At 38.1% G+C, this 19,990-nt stretch overlaps 3 protein-coding genes across 4 annotated transcripts; all 3 read left to right on the top strand.

Moving 5' to 3' along the window:
- Nucleotides 1-5,889: 5,889 nt before the first annotated feature.
- On the top strand, nucleotides 5,890-9,321 carry LOC308681981 (catechol-O-methyltransferase domain containing 1). The gene is made up of 7 exons (XM_081351374.1): nucleotides 5,890-6,041; nucleotides 6,429-6,541; nucleotides 7,314-7,419; nucleotides 7,505-7,623; nucleotides 8,237-8,291; nucleotides 8,377-8,510; nucleotides 8,680-9,321. Exons 1-7 carry the CDS (start codon nucleotides 6,005-6,007, stop codon nucleotides 8,830-8,832), a joined length of 717 nt encoding a protein of 238 aa, XP_081207500.1. The 5' UTR covers nucleotides 5,890-6,004; the 3' UTR covers nucleotides 8,833-9,321.
- Nucleotides 9,171-12,429, top strand: ifit8 (interferon-induced protein with tetratricopeptide repeats 8). The gene is made up of 2 exons (XM_081351373.1): nucleotides 9,171-9,601; nucleotides 9,843-12,429. The coding sequence occupies exon 2, from the start codon at nucleotides 9,968-9,970 to the stop codon at nucleotides 11,264-11,266; it is 1,299 nt and encodes a 432-aa protein (XP_081207499.1). The 5' UTR covers nucleotides 9,171-9,601; nucleotides 9,843-9,967; the 3' UTR covers nucleotides 11,267-12,429.
- On the top strand, nucleotides 12,199-19,875 carry LOC308681979 (uncharacterized protein). 2 transcript variants are annotated; one of them, XM_081351372.1, is made up of 4 exons: nucleotides 12,904-14,019; nucleotides 14,548-14,672; nucleotides 16,006-16,032; nucleotides 16,117-19,869. In XM_081351372.1, the coding sequence occupies exons 1-4, from the start codon at nucleotides 13,021-13,023 to the stop codon at nucleotides 19,547-19,549; spliced, it is 4,584 nt and encodes a 1,527-aa protein (XP_081207498.1). In that variant the 5' UTR covers nucleotides 12,904-13,020; the 3' UTR covers nucleotides 19,550-19,869. The 2 variants fall into 2 exon arrangements, with proteins under 2 accessions (XP_081207497.1, XP_081207498.1); XM_081351371.1 differs by having other exon boundaries at nucleotides 12,199-14,019; nucleotides 16,006-19,875.
- Nucleotides 19,876-19,990: the final 115 nt, after the last annotated feature.

Raw genomic sequence — 19,990 nt, 5'->3', positions numbered from 1 at the left:
TAGCGACATGTTGGCATTCCTGCTCCGTTTAAGATAACTCATCAAGGCCATCCGTTGCTCTAGACGGAGAACAACTGAGGAATAGGAGCCGACATCCGTTGAGTTTGGACGTTGTTAAGCGCACGGTTGGCAATCGTTTTTGTTTTGCATGAGGCCGACTGGCTGTCAGGGTTTCTTCTGAAAGGAACTGAAAGTCAATTATCTACACCATTTCTCTCTGACATCATTGTGCTAATACAAGTTGCTCTTGACCTCATGCTAGTGTGTCTGGACTGATGAAAGTAAGGCATCTCTTCATGATTGGATTAACTTCATATGTGGTGAGTGTCAGTGAATATTACAGCGGAGGCTCTATGATCTGCCCTCGTCTCCTCGTCTTCTCCTCCATCTCTGCCCCAAACACTTATCACCGGCCCGGGGCACTTAAACCCCACATTACACACACATACGCTTGACCTGGGGTGCGCTCTCTCTGGCACTGGCTCTGTAAGCTTCAACACACACAGGCTTGATAATCGACTCAATTAAAAAGGTCCTATTGCCACAGCAAATTGATCCAAGTTATAACATTATCATTAGCACTTCAACTATGGCAATTACAGGACATTCACAGGCAGAACCAAGAATAATGGGGAAGGAAAATGAAGTGACTTTGTACAAAAGGACATCCATTTCAGACGCACTGGGTGGTGTAAATAGCCCTGGTGTCAGCAGTATGGAGATAAAGGAATTGAAGCTTCCTATCACATATGTTAGCGGCTTTTTGCAAGGAAGCGCTTCTGTAACAGACAAGTGGGTGGAACAATTTAGATTAAAAATATACTTTACATCTGGGGTTTTCAAACTGGATTTTCTAATTTATCTACTTTTTATGGCTGTTAAAGTTATATATGATATATACTACCATTCAAAGGTTTGGGGTCAGTAAATTGTTGTTGTTTTTTAGGAAATGAATACTTTTATTCAGCAAGGCTGCATTTAAAAGTGATAGTGAAGACATTCCAAAAAGATTTTTATTACAAATAAATGATTTTCTTTTGAACTATCTATTCATCAAAAAATCCTGGAAAAAATTATCATATTTTTCACAAAAATATTGATGATAATAAGAAATGTTTAGCACCAAATCAGCATATTGGAATATATATTCTAATCTGTATATGTATATATATATATATATATATATATATATATATATATATAAATTGTAAGATAATTTCACAATATTACTGTTTTTAAACATTTAATGGATATCAAAATATATTTTTGAAGCGATTAAATCTGAATGGACTCATGATGTTGTTCTGAAAAGGTCAGTAATATAATAAGAGATGCAACGTCTCTTGCATAGTCCTGAATACCGCTGCCTATAAAGCAGAAAACACAGAAACAACACCATTTTAAAAGCTACAGCGATTTCAGCACTGTTTAATATTCAGGTGAGGAAGGTTTTCTTGCAGTATGTGAAGGAGCGTGTGTGTGTGTGTGTGTGTGTGTGTGTGTGTGTGTGTGTGTGTGTGTGTGTGTGTACATGTAGCACAATAGAGGCCTGCCTTTCTCAGACAGGGAGATGTCAGCAGCGAGTGATATAAGCCTGAGCTCCACAGCATCCTTGCACTGCCATACAGAGGAGCCGACAGCATGGAAAGACGAGCCGTCCTCAAATTTGAAGGCTCTCTCACTAATTGTTTCTGAAAAAATGACATTTGTCTTTTTTGCACCTTGCTTCAGGTGTCAGTGCCTTTCACATTAGAGGGCTTGCGATGGTGCGATTGCCCTGAAGCAGTTTGTTTGATGTTTTGAGGACTGTCATTTCCACGTGCAACTCCATAGAAATTGAAATCTGTATTTATTTACATGCAAGGTTAATAAAAAAAAAGATGCCTAAGTGATTTGAAAGTCAAACAACTGCACCTGCCACTCACCCATAATTTTATGCAGAACAGGTTCAGCGCTTTGTTACAATGCAGAAGAGATACAAAGGTAGAATACAATAATTGTACCAGCTTATTTCTGATATATAAAAGCCCTCATCTAACACTTGTATTAATTTGTACTGTTTGCTTACTTGCTTAATATCATTACTTCTATTCTAGTTACCTTTTTGTAAACAAAAACACTATTACATTTATTTTATAAGAGCATAATTAAAATTAAATACAAAAGTAAAATCATGACCTTGTAATGTTACTGTGCCTTTGGGGTTCAAAACACATGTTTCAGAACAAAACAACTAAATAATAATAATAATAATAATGATGACGATGATTATTATTATTATTATTTATTAAATAATTAAACCATACAATGTATATAATAATCTAATTCTTGATATCCAATTATTCAGGGACACGTTTTGTGCTTTCATAAACTCTCTGTTAGTGTTATCTGTCTTTGTGATCACTATATTATAGTTATTATTTTATGCTGTTTCTTTCTATGACATTATGTAGACAACACTGCCACTTGCTGCAAGACAGCAAGTACCGCATTTTCTGCTTCCAGAAACAATATACTAAAAAGTGTATCTATACATGAAACAATGTATATGTGAAGTGTGTGTGTGTGTGTGTGTGTGTGTGTGTGTGTGTGTGTGTGTGTGTGTGTGTGTGTGTGTGTGTGTGTGTGTGTATATATATACATACTCACAGCTGAAACATGTTCTGAATACAGACACAAAAACTTTACTACAACTGTATAGAAATGTATATTTTTGTCTATATTAGGCAGCCAGCTCTAATTGCAAATAAGAAAAGTGTTGCAACAGCTTCTGTGTAATAGTAATGCATTTTTAAAAAATATAACTCTTTATTTGTTACATTTGAAGAAACCAAAGGAGCAAGCTCTTGAATTATTTTGTTTCATATTAACAGTTTCGTATGTATTTTCCTTTCTTCTTTCGGTAGCGGAGGGCTTTTGTTCATGTATTCCTTACTCAAAGCCTCCGAGAGGTTTGTGAGCATATATCAAGATGATGCACTGACAGTCAAAGGAAGAGCAAATACAATCAGGGCCGGGAAACGGAAGAGAAGCACTCTCTACAGATGGCAAGACGCATTCTTTCAGTCCTTAAACAGACACGAGAGCAGCCGAGGGACCGGGCCCTGTCTGTAGATTGTGTCGAAGAACAGTGGGTACTTGGCACAAGTAGCAGGAACAATTAGCGTCACCTAAGATTCCCGGAGCAATGGTGGAGAGAGGATACGAGAACACAGCATCTTATTTTCTGCGGGCGGACTTGAACTGTTATTTACAGGCATCTCATCTCTAAACACAGCAAGAGCAAGACTCAAAGACAGCGGTATAGTCATGCCCCATATTTCACTGCTGATGACTTATGTGTGGGCAGGGAGATTTGTTTGCATCCGTGAATACCTAATTAACGAATCGACAGAGGAAGTAGGCCTCTCCTTTGAGAACGCCCCACCACCCAGTCTCTGATACTGGGAATGTGTTCTTCTTAGCATTGTGCTTTGGTTCTCTCATTGTGAAACACACACACAGGCAAATGTACCATTCGAAATGCCTGTAATGAGATGAAGTAAACAATTTTACCATATGACACACTTACACTTTCAGTTCATTACTGTGTGTGGGAGGCAATGTTCCACGGGCAACGTGCGTGCACATTTCTACAAAGACTGACAATTAAAACGCATTTCATTAAGTTGGGCAATATTGAAAGGAACATGCTCTGAACTACACAGGCAAAAACAAGCCAGAGACGCCCTCTCATGCTCTCACTTTGTTGAGGGTTTGCATAGACATTCTGTCATCCACTATGTGTACTAAAGCACTTTTATTCAGCCATAAAAAACATATTCCTTATTTAAAATAATATAAAATATTTTTTCAAAATAAAATGTATTTAATTTCAGCCAAGGAAACATTTCTCATTCTCATTTAGTTTAGGAAGAGCAGGCCTAGGTAGCAACGTCATCTCGCTATAGCAAAGGAAGGAGGAAGTGTGAGCCAGCAGGATGGCTGTTATTTCATCATTTGGGCTGAGCTCTGGAAATCCGAGCCCCATCAAATAAACTTAATCCAGGCTGTCTACGACGTACCAAGCCCATCCAACTTGTTCTGTTGGGGGAAGGCAGCTGTCAAGTCAAGTCACCTTCATTTATATAGCGCTTTTAACATTGATTCAAAGCAGCTTTACAGTGATAATAGGAAATTAAAGTAACAGAGATTGTTTTGGCTTATAGCAGCTCTAGAATAAAGTTATTGTCCAGCTAAAGTTAGTTTTGATTGATTCACTTCCATCGCAAAGATCATTAGTTATTAACTTAGGGGCCGCTATAACACGACACCGTTCTAACAGAAAACCCTTAAGTTCTCTCTGCGCAAAACGTGAACCCGTGAGAACACTGATGGCGTGCACATGCGTATTACGTGTTTAGTCTATATGCGCGTTTGAATATATATGTGCGCAGGTGTGTAGTCCATCTTTACAAACCAACCCTCAACAAACTACTTGTCTGGCCTTAAAGGAACACTCAACCGTTTTTTGAAATAGGGCTCATTCACCTTCTTTCCTACATTTAGATAGGTGGGCAAATGCATTTTTGTCTCAGTGCATGCATTGTTTTAGTTTGACAGGGTCGGTGCTAGCTTAGCTTAGCATAATGAATGGAATCCTTTGTTGCCAGCTAGCATGTCCTGAGTAAAAGTGATATAAAAAATAAAATAAAATCACCTAATTACTTCTTGTGGCCTGCGTATTCACAACGAGTACAAATAGCGATGCAGATTAACACTAGCCGATTTCCTATGCAGATATTGACTTGGGACTATATTGGGGGAAGCACAGGCGAAGCACTGCTACTTGGGCGCAGAGATATCACGCCCAAGTAGCAGTGCTTCGCCTGTGCTTCCCCCTAATATAGTCCTTAATATATGTCAATATCTGCCTAGGAAATCGCCTAGTGTTAATCTGCATCGCTATTTGTACTCGTTGTGAATACGCAGGCCACAAGAAGTAATTAGGTGGGGTTTTTTAATTTTTTATATCACTTTTACTCAGGACATGCTAGCTGGCAACAAAGGATTCCATTCATTATGCTAAGCTAAGCTAGCGCCGACCCTGTCAAACTAAAACAATGCATGCACTGAGACAAAAATGCATTTGCCCACCTATCTAAATGTAGGAAAGAAGGTGAATAAGCCCTTTTTCAAAAAACGGTGGAGTGTTCCTTTAAAATGTATAATACAGAATTGTTATCGCTTCCGTGTAGCCATGTGAACCAGAATTATCCCAACAACGTTTTATCTGTACAGAAGTAAAGGGAAGGAGGCCTTCATAGGGGAGAGACTAGTTGACACTTCAGGACTGCGTTGTCGTCGTGTTATAATATATAATATAATATAATATAATATAATATAATATAATATAATATAATATAATATAATATAATATAATATAATATAATATAATATAATATAATATAATATAATACAACTTTACAGATGTTGAGTGATATCCAGGGCTACATTCATTTCTGCTTTGTCATACTGTCAACATAAGCTATTACTCTTAAATTGCTTAATGATTTTACGACATCATAAGATTGACAAATCATTAACTCATGATAATCAATGGCTTCTTGGCAAAGATAGAGATTTACTGTGTCATTTCACCATTCAATCTGTGATGACATTGGAAATTAATTTAAACCAGCCTGAAAGCCTCTTGAAATGTCTCAAAATCACAGCTCTTGCAAATTATATGTCATACTCCCCAATTTCCTAGATTGTATCAAGCTTTCTATTCAGGTTATTTTCATTCTATACCCAACAGCCATCGAACAAAAGTACTTGTAAAGCAAAACTTTGATCAAATCAATACCATGCAAACAGCAGTATCTTGTTTATCTGAGGAGGCAAAGCAAACGAAACATGGACTTTCCATGTTCTCAGCTAGTCTACATTTGTGCCTCACTTGCACAAGTCACAATTTCATTTTTCTCTTTTGTTTCTGTTAAGTCTGGCACCTGACATTAAGATGTTTTGCACTATTATCCTCCTCTTGGCATTAACAGGTATGTTTATGTCCGCTTACATTATGACTATTTACGCTCACATGAGAAATGTGACAATGCATTGAAATATTTTGCTTGATAAATGCAGTTACTTGACATTTTGGAGTGCTTTGGCCTGAAGGTAACACTGCTTCTCATTGATTAAAGTTAATTTGGGTGCCTAGAAGTTGTATAAAGACATATTTTTATAGGCCACCTAGTACGTGTTATGGTAATGAGCATTTTAATAAGATGAAATTTTGCATCAGGTAAATGCCAACCTAATAAACCAACTCTACAACTGCTGTTTCATAATACTGTTGGCTCTCCTATTCTGAAATTATGTGCATTAATTTCCCCAGCAGTGGTTAATTCTATTTAACTAATGTTAGTTCACTTTATGTGTAGGACTATGCCAGTCTGCTCTAATCAGCAAGAGTCACAAAGGAGATGATCCTCTGCTGCAGTACGTGGTGAATAACTCTCTGAGAGAACACCCAGTGCTGACCAAACTACGACTGGTGGGTAGAAAAGCACGTGCCACAAAAAATAACTTAAAGGAATAGTTCACTTCAAAATGAAAATTCTGTCTTTATATACTCACCCTCATGTTGTTTCAAACCTGTATGAATTTCTTTCTTCTGCTAAACACAAAGGAAGATATTTTGAAGAATGTTGGTAACCAGACAGTTGATGGACCCCATTGACTTCCATAGAAGAAAATAAATACTATGGAAATCAATGGGGTTCATCAACTGTTTGGTTACCAACATTCTTCAAAATATCTTCCTTTGTGTTTAGCAGATGTGCTTTGTGTGTGTGTGTGTGTGTGTGTGTGTGTGTGTGTGTGTGTGTGTGTGTGTGTGTGTGTGTGTGTGTGTGTGTGTGTGTGTGTGTGTGTGTGTGTGTGTATATATATATATATATATATATATATATATAAACACACATATTTGTATTAAGTAGTCTCTCTTTTGCTTTAGAAACACTTGAGCTGGCATGAGCTCCATCTTGTGCTTCAATAGAAGCAAGAACATCTGACCATAAGTACAAAGGAGTTCACAAACGCAGTGATACAAATCTGTTAGATTTGAATCTTAAAAATGTAGATATTTAAATGTATAAATGTCCTTTTTTATCGAAAATTTCCAATGTACATGTACATTTAAATGCCTTTTAAACTCTACTGTATATTTTTACAGGAGTCTTCATGTGTAGTATCACACACTTACACTAGAGGTCAGTAGAAGGGAAAATGTCTGCATTTTTTCATCTGTGTATTTCTGATTTAAGAGAACTATGAACGACTCCAAGAACCTGATGATGGTGGCATCTGAACAGGCTCAGCTTATGGCTAATCTTGCAAAACTAATTGAATCCAATAAAACTATTGAGATCGGTGAGTTGAGTACAAGCAATATAATTCATGAAAATTATGTCATTTACTGCTGACCTATAAAACACACATTTTGCATCTGTCTTAGGTATGTACACAGGATACAACACCTTAAGTTTGGCTCTGGTAATTCCTGAGAATGGACGCGTGGTGGCCTGCGAAATTGATGAGGAATATGTGAAAATAGGCAAACCATTTTTTATAGAGGTAAACCAAAGCAAAACACAATCCACCAAGTTTGCAAAACTATTCAGGGCTGCGTTTCCCAAAAGCATTGTAGCCCAAGTTGATCGTGGAGACCAATGTTCTCTACGATCAACTTATCTCACGGTGCTTTTGGGAAACGCAGCCCTAAATAGTAGATACATTTTAATGCAGGCAATGCAGCCCAAGTCATTTGTTTTAGTAGGACACCATATCTATGAAGTTGCTCCTCCACACACACCTACACATATCTGATTTTTACTGATTACAGCCTGCCAATGCAAGAACACAGTCATCAGTATAAAGTCCAGCTGACCAGTAACGGTTGAAGCCAGAGATGCAGAAATGTCCATCAGACTTTACACTGATTGCTGATTGAGACTGATGTAACTGTACATCTAAGTGCTGATATCTGCACAAAGCCAATCAGCAAAGTGCTTTATTTACAATTTTCTCTTTTTATTATATAAGAATGGCATACAAATAACACCCAATCATAAAGCAAACTTACATGTCTTGGAAAAGCAAAGATAACGGAATAAGAAATGTTTTGTTATTCACTGAGGATTTACAAAGTAAAATTAGAACAAATAACTGCAAACTATCTTTGTTTTAGGCTGGAGTGGAAGATAAAATAGATATTCGCATTAAACCTGCAGTTGAAACCTTGGGTAAAGATGAAATACAATATTATTATTATTATTATTATTTTCAAGTTTTCAAGATATAGAAAAAAACATCCTTGTGTCTTTACAGATGAACTCCTAAGTGCTGGTGAAGCTGGAACGTATGACTTTGTGTTCATTGACGCTGACAAGAAGAATTATGACACATACTATGAAAAGTCACTCCAGCTTGTTCGAAAGGGTGGCATTGTAGCTATCGATAATGCAAGTATGCCGTACATGCTATTTAGTTTTGAAACGAGCCCATACGTAAATATATGCTGTACAGATTAATTTAGATAAGTAGTCCTAAAAATATGAAGATAAATAAAGCAAATATTTTCCTTCCTTTGCTCTTTGGTTGAGAGTAAGCTGGTGTCTTTCTGCTCTTCAGGTTCTCTGGGGTGGTAGGGTCATCAACCCAGCTGAACATGACCTTTCTTCACAGACCATAGACAAACTCAACAAGAAGTTACACAAAGATGAGCGGATTGATCTCAGTATGCTCACTGTTGGAGATGGCCTGACACTGGCTATCAAAAGATAACCCAGATTGTTCAACAATAAATAAATCAATAAACAGTCTACAGAAAGACTGTTTACACCAGAGGTGCCCAATCCTGTTCCTGGAGATCTACCTTCCTACCTTCAAGTTCAGCTCCATCTCTGCTCAACACAACTGTCTGTAATTATCTAGTGCACTTATCACTGAATAAATAATCATATTGTCAAACGAATTGTCTGGTGTTCATGAAAACTATGGCCTGTAACCATAAAAAAAAATCAACATTTTATAAAGCTGCAACCATTTTTTTGCCAAGCCTTGCAGCGTCATAATGTTTGGCCACTAGAGGGCGTCATTACTCTTCCCTTTCAAGTTAGTTCTCCTTTGAGAAAAACAATAGTAGGCTAGCCTACTTATTTAATTGTGTGCAACGTAATTATTTTTTTGTACTGTATTATCTTTAATTTATATTTAAAGTGACAACTGATGTAATCCACATTAAATAAACGTATCTTGATCTACGATAGGCTATACATTTTAAACGTTTCTTTTTGTTGCTTATAGCAATTTTAAATTTCCCTTACCTACTCAAGAATTGTTCGTTAGCATGAATAAAGGAAGTAGTGTTACATTTTAACGTGTTGTTGACGTCGGACTCATACCGTTTAAGTTTCGTTTATCCTTAATCAGAGCAATATGTGGGAAAGTGAAACTTAACTAGTTATTGCAATGATGGGTAACCTAACGAGACCATATAAAAACAAGAACGTTGTTTCGATGAGCACCAGATGAGCTCACAGCTTTGTAGAAGGTAGGACTTTGTATCTTTTGTCATAATGTGCTTTAATAAGTAGTCTACAAATAAAATAGGCTGCTTTACAACAATAACAGAAACTATTTTGCTAAAACTTTTGAAAAAAAAAATGCAATTCTATCAGTGATTACTTTTGATCGAAAAATAACTTTTAATTAAGATTTAATTGAAAATGAATATTTAAGATAGCATTTTATGCTAATTATATTTGACTGATCATTTAATTTTGTTTTTCTAGATCCAATTGAAAACAAGTGGTCAGTCTACTGTAGGCTATATGCAAAGGATTCAAAGGAAACTGAGAAATGAAAACTGCAAGAGTGTAAACATTTGCATCTATTTTGTATTTTAAACAATAAGGAAATGTCTGAGGACGATCTTAAACTGTTGTCCTGCCACTTTACATGGGGCTTGCTAAAGGACGATGCTGATCTTAACTTTCTCGAAGTGAAAGTTCGTGAAAAACTTTCGGTAAAAGGCGAGTTTGTAGGAAACCTAAAACAAAGAGATTTAAATTTCTTGGCCTTCATTAAACATTTGCAAGGTTTTAACGACGAGGCGCTTAAGAACCTGCAACTAGCAAAAGAGGAACATCCGGACGATGACAGGAATGTGATAGTGACGTATGGAAACCTGGCCTGGGTGCACAGTCTCATGGGCAATGCGGCTGAGGCTGTGAAGCACGTAGAGAAAGTAAATGAAATCCTTAAGGCTTTCCCCACCTCATCTCCAACAGAGCTTCACAGAGAAGTTCAGAGTGAAAAAGCCTGGTCGCTTCTCAAGTTTTCTAGAAAGTCCTACGTCAGGGCACAGGAGAGTTTCCTTGAAGCTCTACAGAAAGAGCCGGATGACAAGGAATGGAACACAGGCTTTGCCTTTTCTCTGTTCCGTCTGGAGGGACTGAAGATTGGCCAGCACAAGCGTGTGCGTTTTGAAGAGTCTCCAGCTGTGCTCCAGTTAAAGAAAGCTCTGAAACTGGACCCGAACAATGCAATGATTCACGTGTATCTGGGGTTCAAGTGCTACAAGAATGAAAAGAACGCAGAGGCATGGCAGTACATGACTCAAGCCATCACAATGGCTCCGGACAACCTCAGCGTTGTTTTGCGTGTTGCAAAGTTCATGAAGAAAGAGCAGCGTTATGACACGGCCCTGGAGGTGTTGATGAAAATGCTGAAGAAAGCGCCAGACTCGTCACGCTTGCATCACGAGATTGCCAACAATTACCGGTGGAAAGCCATGCAGATTGAAGACATACACAATCCGGAGTTGCTGGGCCTTTGCGTTCACCATTTAGAGAAGGGTGCCAGTTTAAACCCAGGTCACATATACCCACAGCTGGAGTTGGCACTGAGGTATTCAGAACTAAAGCAGACGGCTAAAGCAGAGCAGAAGTTCACTGAGCTGTTTGCCCTTCCCGACCTAAAGCCAGCTGACCGTCAAGCCTGGCATCGCATGTATGGGGATTTCAAACTATACAGGCTGGGCTCAGAGAGAGCTGCGGTCGAGCATTACAAGCAAGGCATGATGCTGGGACGAGTGTCCACCGAATGGATCAGTTGCAGAAACAGATTGAGAAAAGTCCTTCAGCGTGACAGACGGGACACGTACGAGATCCGGATGTTCTTTGCTTCCTTTGGAACGGAGAACAAAGATAACTGAGAGAGAACAAGTTCAACTCACAGGCTTCATTCATGCAATGAGCTGTCATTATGTCTATGGAAAGTCCTCATAAAACATGAAAACACAACTTTAAATCTTTATTTAAAATACGTAAAGTCTGCAGAAATTTAGATTATATAGTTGCTGAATTGCTTGTCTTCACAATTTTATTCAATAGGCTTGCAGGAATTTTGTTTTATCCGAAATTTAAATAAATAAAAAAAACTTTTTAAGGTGATTTACTTACTTCTTACTTACTTACTGATTTACTTACTTAAGTCCAAAACTATTGAATATTTCTCTTAATTTTTCCCTATAGAAAATCACTATTAGGGTCACTGTTACCAGGATATGTTTTCCCCCATCACTGAGCAGGGCCTCCTTTCTATTTCTATTCCAGTTTATGCTGCTGTCATAAAGCAAATGGGTGACATACCAAAATGACAAATATGCTAAATAGAAACAAGCACTAGTGATATCAGACAATAAAAATAAAGTGTTCAAATTGAAAGTCACAAGTATTCAGATGAGAAGGCAGACGGGTGTGTTTATTATTGGATTGGATTCAGTCCAGCTCACAGTGACCGCTCAGCATGACTGAAAGTGGAGAGCTGACTTGTGCTTTTCTGCTGCACAAACATGTACTTTATAGCTTGAAGAATGGTGTTACTGCAGTAAAATATATGCAAATCTTACAATAAGAAGAAATGTTAAATAACACCAACATATAATAAAGTTGTCACAGTTCTGCTGAAAATCAAAGAGTGTGTGCTGAATGTAGGAATTTGAGTAATATGAATGTTTTAATATTAAATCATAAAAATAGCATAGCCATTAAGATTACATAAAAGCAACAGGGTTTTACAGTTTATAGCCATTACTAACCTTGTGCTCAGGTCATGACTCTACAAAGTCTTTAATAAAAGGAGAATGTAATGCTGATATTTCAGTAGGCAGTAATCAGCCACTATACTGATAATGTGATTAAAAAATAAATAAATACATACATGAGGCAGTTACTTGCTTGAAGAGTTAAAGTCCTGAAAGGATGATTATGCCATTATGACATTTTTTATGTAATTGAAGCCTATACATCATTGTAATAAGGGAAAGTTTACTCTATGGAGCAAGCATTTGCTTTTGAAAAGATTAATAAACACATTAAACAACAAATAATAATTACATAATTTTACTGTATCATATAAAGTAATACTAATTAAATTGTTAAAATGTGTGTTGCCTACATCTGAATCTTATATATAAAATATAGGCTATAGCCTAGCGTAGCCTACTTTAAGACCACCTCCATAATTCGCACGCTGCACAAAAAGTCCATTTTTCGTGGAATGAGCCTGTTATCCTCGTAGGTTATTTAGTTTAACAGTCATATATTTTTCTCAGATAAAAATAATAGACCTCTTTTTTCCAGAATTTCTGATTTTGAAATATGACATTAAGGCTGTAGGCTACATTTTACAACATCTTCTATATCTATTCCAGCTTCGGTAACTTAAACAAAATATTAGAAATAATATGAGTTGTGAATCTGCGGACGAGTGGAGTTCGTGTGACGTCACATCAGGTCCCTGGAGATCAGTGGAGGAGTGAGTGAATGCGCAGGATGCTGAACAGCTGATTCTGAGCTTTTAACCTGTACTATGGACAGCTCTATTCAGCTAACCTAGCATCTATTGCAGTATAAAAGGGGAAGCATTTTCACTGAACGCTACGAAGGAAAACGCACCAGCCTCACAATGGAACGTTTTCTTCATTCACCTGGCCGGACACGGGAAGAGTACCGGCACCAAACGCCGCGTCCTTCATCGAAACTCATCTCAAGGTCTGCCTTTAGCCTTGAGTCCACAGCACCACTGAGAGGTAATGAAACCCTTACCGAATTCGCCGCGAAAACGGCCGATAGCTTAGATTTTTCAAACAAATATGCAAGTGGAATGAATCTGAGGAAAATGAGTGAGAAAGAATTACTGCAGGGGCTCAATGATCGCTTCGCGGGATTCATCGACAAGGTTCATCACCTGGAAAATCAAAACATAGCTCTAGAGAGAGAAATTGAGGCCATTCGACTCAGGGCAAAATCCTCTTCCTCTCTGTCCAAAGAGTATGAATCAGAACTTAATGGTCTGAGGCTGCAAGTTCATGAGATTGGCCTTCAAAAGCATCAGATTGAGATAAACCGTCAGAATCTGGAGGAAGAGTTTGACACTTTGAGAGAGAAGTATGAAAGAGAGACTCGTGGTCGAGTTGATGCTGAAGACAGCATTTCAGTACTGAAGAAATGCATTAATGATGCGTACCTAACCAAGCAAGACATGGACAGAAAAGCCAAAGCTCTCGAAGAGGAGATCGGATTCTTGAAGAAAAACCACGAAAGCGAGGTAGCAGAAATGATGGCCCAAGTCCAAGAGGGTCATGTGACAGCAGAAATAAGTGATTTTAGTAGAAGTGATGTCACTGCAGCTCTGAGGGACATCAGGATGCAACTTGAAGGTCACACCGACTCTGACATCCGATATGCTGAGGAACGCTTTCGAGCTCAGCTCGCCAAACTGACCAAAGCTGCTGAAGTCAACAGAGAAGCTCTCATGGCCACTAAAGCAGAGATTAATGAACACCGGAGACAGCTGCAGTCCAAGAACAGCGAGCTGGACTCTGTGAAAGGTGTGAGGGAAGCACTGGAGAGGCAGCTGTATGACCTCGAGCAACGGCACAATGCTGAAATCCATCACTTCCAGGTAGGAATATAATGTGATGCACTGTTCAGCCTAGAATATTTTAATCATTCAGTGTGCGGAAATCTAAAATAAGAGCAATTCTTTTTAAATCAGTGTTGGGCAAAATTACTTTTAAAAGTAATGCATTACAATATTATGTTACTCCCTAAAAAAAAGTAAGTAATCGCATTACTTAGTTACTTTTTATGGAAAGAAATGTTACATTTTCTTTACTTTTTCTCACCTTTGTGTAATATTCTGCGTTTGCATTTCACTGTTTTTAGCCATTTTGAGGAATATTGAATACAAAGCACACAACTTGAATTACTTATTTGATACATTTTGTTTTAAATTTAAAAGTAATGTTACTTTTCTGGTTACTTGAAAATGTAATCTGATGTCGTAACTCGTACTACTTGTAATGCGCTACCCCAACACTGAGCACTATAAATCAGTTCTACATAATCTAAAATTCAGTACCATGTCATGTGGCTTTTTCTTCTTTCTAATGCACTTCCATTGTGTTTACTTCTTTTGTCCATGGTGCAGGACACAATCAGAGAGTTGGAATACGAGCTGAAAAATGCTAAATATGACATGAGCAGTCATGTGAGGGAGTACCAGGACCTTCTCAATGTCAAAGTGGCACTGGATGCTGAAATTTATTCCTACAGGTATGTCTTTGATTACAGTATTTTGATTATACAGTATAAACCGTTTTACTGTTGACCTCATTGCAAACTCTCAGGACCAACAAAATCTTCATAACAGGTCTTAAAAAAAATTATACATACAAAATTAATTTATCTCATTTAACATTATTTGTCTGTAGTGTTACAAATGTTTATCCAATTAAAATATATTTCTTTTCAATCCCTTTACAGTGCAAATTACTATTTTTTTATTTGTACCTGGAAGGTTTAGTCTTGATATGTCATTGCAAAAGCCTTCTTGCAGCACAATCATTATGTGACATACAGAATTAGAGAGTGAACAAAGCGAGATATGTTCTACATAACTAAAATGTTTATTAAACAGGAATGCTAATTTGTATTTCAAATAATCATTACTAAGTGCTTTTTATTCCAGTTTTCATGAGTTAATTTGTTGTTTGATTACAGTGAGTTTAAGTTTCAACAGAATTAGGTGTCATTTCATGATTTTGTTGGCGGCTACCGTGTTGTGGGAGTTAGCCTCTGCATTGAGAAACAATAAATAGGACACATTTTTGACAAGATTCATTACAGTGCCATCAGAACCAAATTATAGTATTACTAGAAATGTCCGATGCACACTGGCAGAGCTTCAGGGTAGACATGTCTAACGTCTCCACATCCATGTCACTGATCCCATGACAGAGGAGATACTGAGAGATGACCTGGCTGAGGTTTTACTTCATGAGCCCTTGTGATAAATACAGAACTCTGCAACAGTTATCATGGAAACTAGCTTTTTTTTTTATAACATTCATTCCAGTGCCGTCACTGCCATATAATAGTAATACTGTAATTTGGCTGAGACGGCACTGCATGTCCCAATTTTGCCGTGTTAGATGCGTTCCTGGGTCAACTTATTTTGTTGATCCTGGAACAACATTCCTGTCCGAAAATGTAATCGTAACCTTATCCCTAAACCTAACCCTACCATTAACTTTCCCCTAAAATAAGTCAAGTCAAGTATATCTGAGGGAAAATAAGAGGGAAATGATAGGTGATTAACACTGATGTAGAAGCATAAACCTAAACTTAAAATAAACTCTAAACATATCCCTCAAATCTGATTGGTTATTGGAATGTTGTTCCAGAATCAACAAAGATGTTGATTCAGGAACATTTTGTACTTGGTGAAATCAGGGTCTGCGACGGCACTGTAATAAATGTTGTCAAAAACGATTTATAGTTTCTTAATGCTTAGATGTAAAATGCACGGGTTGTCACTAGTTGAGCATAATGAATCTAAATATTATTCTGAATTGTTTTGTTTCCTTTTTTTTTTTTTTTTTTACAGGAAACTTTTGGAGGGTGAAGAGTCAAGGTACTCTACAATCTCAGATGCACATATTTCAGCACCATACATTTACAGACAGTCACCCATCTATACTCTCCCTTGTGTCAAAAGGCAGGGGGGAGCAACTCGAAAAGCAGAGCCTCAGTACAAATTTGTTGAAGAGATTATAACAGAGACAACCAGAGAAGATGTGGAGATATCGGACTCTGGCTCTGAGAAGAGTGGGGATGGGAGAGAGGGTGACAAACCAGATGAGGAGGGCAGTGAGAAAGATGAAACTCCTCAAGAAGCTGAAGATATTGAAGAACCAGCTGTGGAGAGCAGCGATGAACACAGTCCTGAGAAAGAGACAGAAGAAACTGAAGTCAAACCAAGTGATCAAAAAGAGGATGAACCAGTTGAAATTACTCCAGTTGATTCTGAGGTACAAAAAGATGCTGACTCTGAACCAACCCAACGCTCTACAGAAAAGGTCATTGATGAACAAGATAAATGTGAGGAAACATACACAAAAGACACAGAGCAGAAAGACCTGAAGGATGACATGAAAGGAAAAGTTGATGGACCTGAAGAAGAATGTGTAAAAAAGACAGATAAACCAGCTAAAGAGACAGAGAAAGATGTCCCCAAACCAGATATGTTAGAAAAGCCACAAATGCCAGAGAAATCAGAAACTGGACCAAAAGACAAACCATCTCAGGAGCCACAAAGTCCTGAAGCAAAAACTGAAGTAAACGCTAAGCCCAGTGGACAAACTGTGGAGGTAACTTCTCCAAGAACTGAAGAAGATAAACACAAAGATGCTAAAATCTCACCTCAAGAATCCACAACTAAAAAATCAACAGAGGAGGAGAAAGAAACAACTCCAGTTCAACCTGTAGAGGAAGATTCTCCCAAACCAGATAAACCAGCAGCTGCTGAACATGCTGAGAGTGGAAAACAGACTACTGGAGAGGACACGGAGGAGACCTCTGCAAAAGAAGACAATTCTGAGACTATAAAAGAAGAAACAAAACAATCTGAGCCTTTGGAAAAAGACCAAGAGGATAGCAAACTAACAGAGAAACCTGTGGAGAAGAAGCAAGAGGCTCAATCTAAGAAATTGGAAAAGGAACAAAAACCTGAGGAGTCTGTTAAAGATAGCAAAGTTGCTGAACTGGTAGACAATGTGAAAACAGAAAAAAGTGAAAGTATCAAGCCTAAAGAAACAGAAAAGACACAAGAAAGCCTTTCCAAAGCTGCAGAAGAAAAATCACAACCTGAAAAGTCAAAGGAACAGGAGGACAGCAAAAGCGACAGTGTAGACACCGTCAAAACTGAAAAGGTTGAACTTGCTAAGCCTAAAGAAACAGAAGAGACACAAGAGGACGCTTCGAAAAAAGTTACGGAAGAAAAATCACAACCTGAAAAAACACAGAAACAGGAGGACAGCAAAAGCGACAGTGTAGACATCATCAAAACAGAAAAGGTTGACCTTGCTAAGCCTAAAGACACAGAAGAGACACAAGAGGGCATTTCAAACGTTACAGAAGAAAAATCACAACCTGAAAAGTCACAGAAACAGGAGGACAGTAAAAGCGACAGTGTAGACAGCGTCAAAACTGAAAAGGTTGAACTTGCTAAGCCTAAAGAAACAGAAGAGACACAAGAGGATGCTTCGAAAAAAGTTACGGAAGAAAAATCACAACCTGAAAAAACACAGAAACAGGAGGACAGCAAAAGCGACAGTGTAGACATCATCAAAACAGAAAAGGTTGACCTTGCTAAGCCTAAAGACACAGAAGAGACACAAGAGGACCTTTCAAACGTTACAGAAGAAAAATCACAACCTGAAAAGTCACAGAAACAGGAGGACAGTAAAAGCGACAGTGTAGACAGCGTCAAAACTGAAAAGGTTGACCTTGCTAAGCCTAAAGACACAGAAGAGACACAAGAGGATGCTTCGAAAAAAGTTACGGAAGAAAAATCACAACCTGAAAAAACACAGAAACAGGAGGACAGCAAAAGCGACAGTGTAGACACCATCAAAACAGAAAAGGTTGACCTTGCTAAGCCTAAAGACACAGAAGATACACAAGAGGACCTTTCAAAAGTTACAGAAGAAAAATCACAACCTGAAAAGTCACAGAAACAGGAGGACAGCAAAAGCGACAGTGTAGACAGCGTCAAAACTGAAAAGGTTGAACTTGCTAAACCTAAAGAAACAGAAGAGACACAAGAGGACCTTTCAAAAGTTACAGAAGAAAAATCACAACCTGAAAAGTCACAGAAACAGGAGGACAGCAAAAGCGACAGTGTAGACAGCGTCAAAACTGAAAAGGTTGACCTTGCTAAGCCTAAAGACACAGAAGAGACACAAGAGGACCTTTCAAAAGTTACAGAAGAAAAATCACAACCTGAAAAGTCACAGAAACAGGAGGACAGCAAAAGTGACAGTGTAGACAGCGTCAAAACAAAAGAGGTTGAACTTGCTAAGCCTAAAGAAACAGAACAGACACAAGAGGACGCTTCGAAAAAAGTTACGGAAGAAAAATCACAACCTGAAAAATCACAGAAACAGGAGGACAGCAAAAGCGACAGTGTAGACATCATCAAAACTGAAAAGGTTGACCTTGCTAAGCCTAAAGAAACAGAAGAGACACAAGAGGACGCTTCGAAAAAAGTTACGGAAGAAAAATCACAACCTGAAAAATCACAGAAACAGGAGGACAGCAAAAGCGACAGTGTAGACACCGTCAAAACTGAAAAGGTTGACCTTGCTAAGCCTAAAGACACAGAAGAGACACAAGAGGACCTTTCAAAAGTTACAGAAGAAAAATCACAACCTGAAAAGTCACAGAAACAGGAGGACAGCAAAAGCGACAGTGTAGACACCGTCAAAACTGAAAAGGTTGACCTTGCTAAGCCTAAAGACACAGAAGAGACACAAGAGGACCTTTCAAAAGTTACAGAAGAAAAATCACAACCTGAAAAGTCACAGAAACAGGAGGACAGCAAAAGCGACAGTGTAGACAGCGTCAAAACTGAAAAGGTTGAACTTGCTAAGCCTAAAGACACAGAAGAGACACAAGAGGACCTTTCAAACGTTACAGAAGAAAAATCACAACCTGAGAAGTCACAGAAACAGGAGGACAGCAAAAGCGACAGCAGTGTGGAAAGTGTGACAAGCGGAGGGGAAGTTAAAGTCACAGAGAAACAGGTTGATGAAACTCTGAGTAATCAATCCCCCAAAGCCAAGGAAACAAAATCTGATGCAAAGCCTGAGCAAAAGGATACTAAAGAAGATAAAGTGAAGACATCTGAGAAAGCTGAAGAAGAGGAGAGTGTGATGACCAACGGCAGTGGAACCAGCAAAGATGTTAAAAGTGAAGAAACTCTCCCAAAAGACAAAGAATCAGACAGTGGTGAACATGAAGTGAAGACGTCAACCAAAACAGAAGCTAAAGCTCTGGAGAAGACAGAGCAGATCAAAGAGAGCAGCAAGAAGGACAGCGTGGACACCAAAGGTCCAGAAGAAACAACTAAACCCACTAATGTAGTGTAGGATAACAGCAGAAAAAAGTGGTCAAAAAATAAAACCCCTCAGAAAAAATGCCTTGAGAAAAGAGAATGAGAAAACTGTTTAAATAAGCTTCCTTGATGAATGCAATATAAATTACTCAGATGATCTCAGTTGAGCATGAAATTTAGAAATTGCTTTCTGGAAGTCTGATGTTTCCAATGCTGATGCATGCGTACACTGTGATCTATGTGTACATGATGAATGTGTGAATCTTGAGGAATGTATAAGATTTTATTTTGCTACATCTGATCAGCCATATGTATGTATTAAAATAGTGCTATATATTAACTTAATAAATATTCCAGCATATCAGTGTTTCTAAGTGTATTCATTCAAGCGCTTTTCCTACAGAGGAACTACAATAGACCTACTGATTTGAGTTTTGTAAACTGTTTAATGGGGTGTGTGATGCTCCACTTCTTA

The sequence above is a fragment of the Scardinius erythrophthalmus genome, assembly GCF_964197995.2.
Source record: "Scardinius erythrophthalmus genome assembly, chromosome: 21".
Taxonomy (NCBI): Eukaryota; Metazoa; Chordata; class Actinopteri; order Cypriniformes; family Leuciscidae; genus Scardinius; species Scardinius erythrophthalmus.
The sequence above is the reverse complement of the archived record's forward strand: the minus strand, read 5'-3'. Positions and strand labels throughout refer to the sequence as shown.

What these genes read in the sequence shown, in the direction of transcription:
- LOC308681981 (XM_081351374.1), top strand. Translation starts at nt 6,005, where the DNA reads ATGTTTTGCACTATTATCCTCCTCTTGGCATTAACAG. An exon ending in GCAAACCATTTTTTATAGAG is followed by an intron (nt 7,624 to 8,236) that starts GTAAACCAAAGC and finishes TCTTTGTTTTAG; the next exon opens with GCTGGAGTGGAAGATAAAAT. An exon ending in ACCTGCAGTTGAAACCTTGG is followed by an intron (nt 8,292 to 8,376) that starts GTAAAGATGAAA and finishes GTGTCTTTACAG; the next exon opens with ATGAACTCCTAAGTGCTGGT.
- ifit8 (XM_081351373.1), top strand. Translation starts at nt 9,968, where the DNA reads ATGTCTGAGGACGATCTTAAACTGTTGTCCTGCCACTTTACATGGGGC.
- LOC308681979 (XM_081351371.1), top strand. Translation starts at nt 13,021, where the DNA reads ATGGAACGTTTTCTTCATTCACCTGGCCGGACACGGGAAGAGTACCGG. An exon ending in CTGAAATCCATCACTTCCAG is followed by an intron (nt 14,020 to 14,547) that starts GTAGGAATATAA and finishes TCCATGGTGCAG; the next exon opens with GACACAATCAGAGAGTTGGA. An exon ending in GCTGAAATTTATTCCTACAG is followed by an intron (nt 14,673 to 16,005) that starts GTATGTCTTTGA and finishes TTTTTTTTACAG; the next exon opens with GAAACTTTTGGAGGGTGAAG.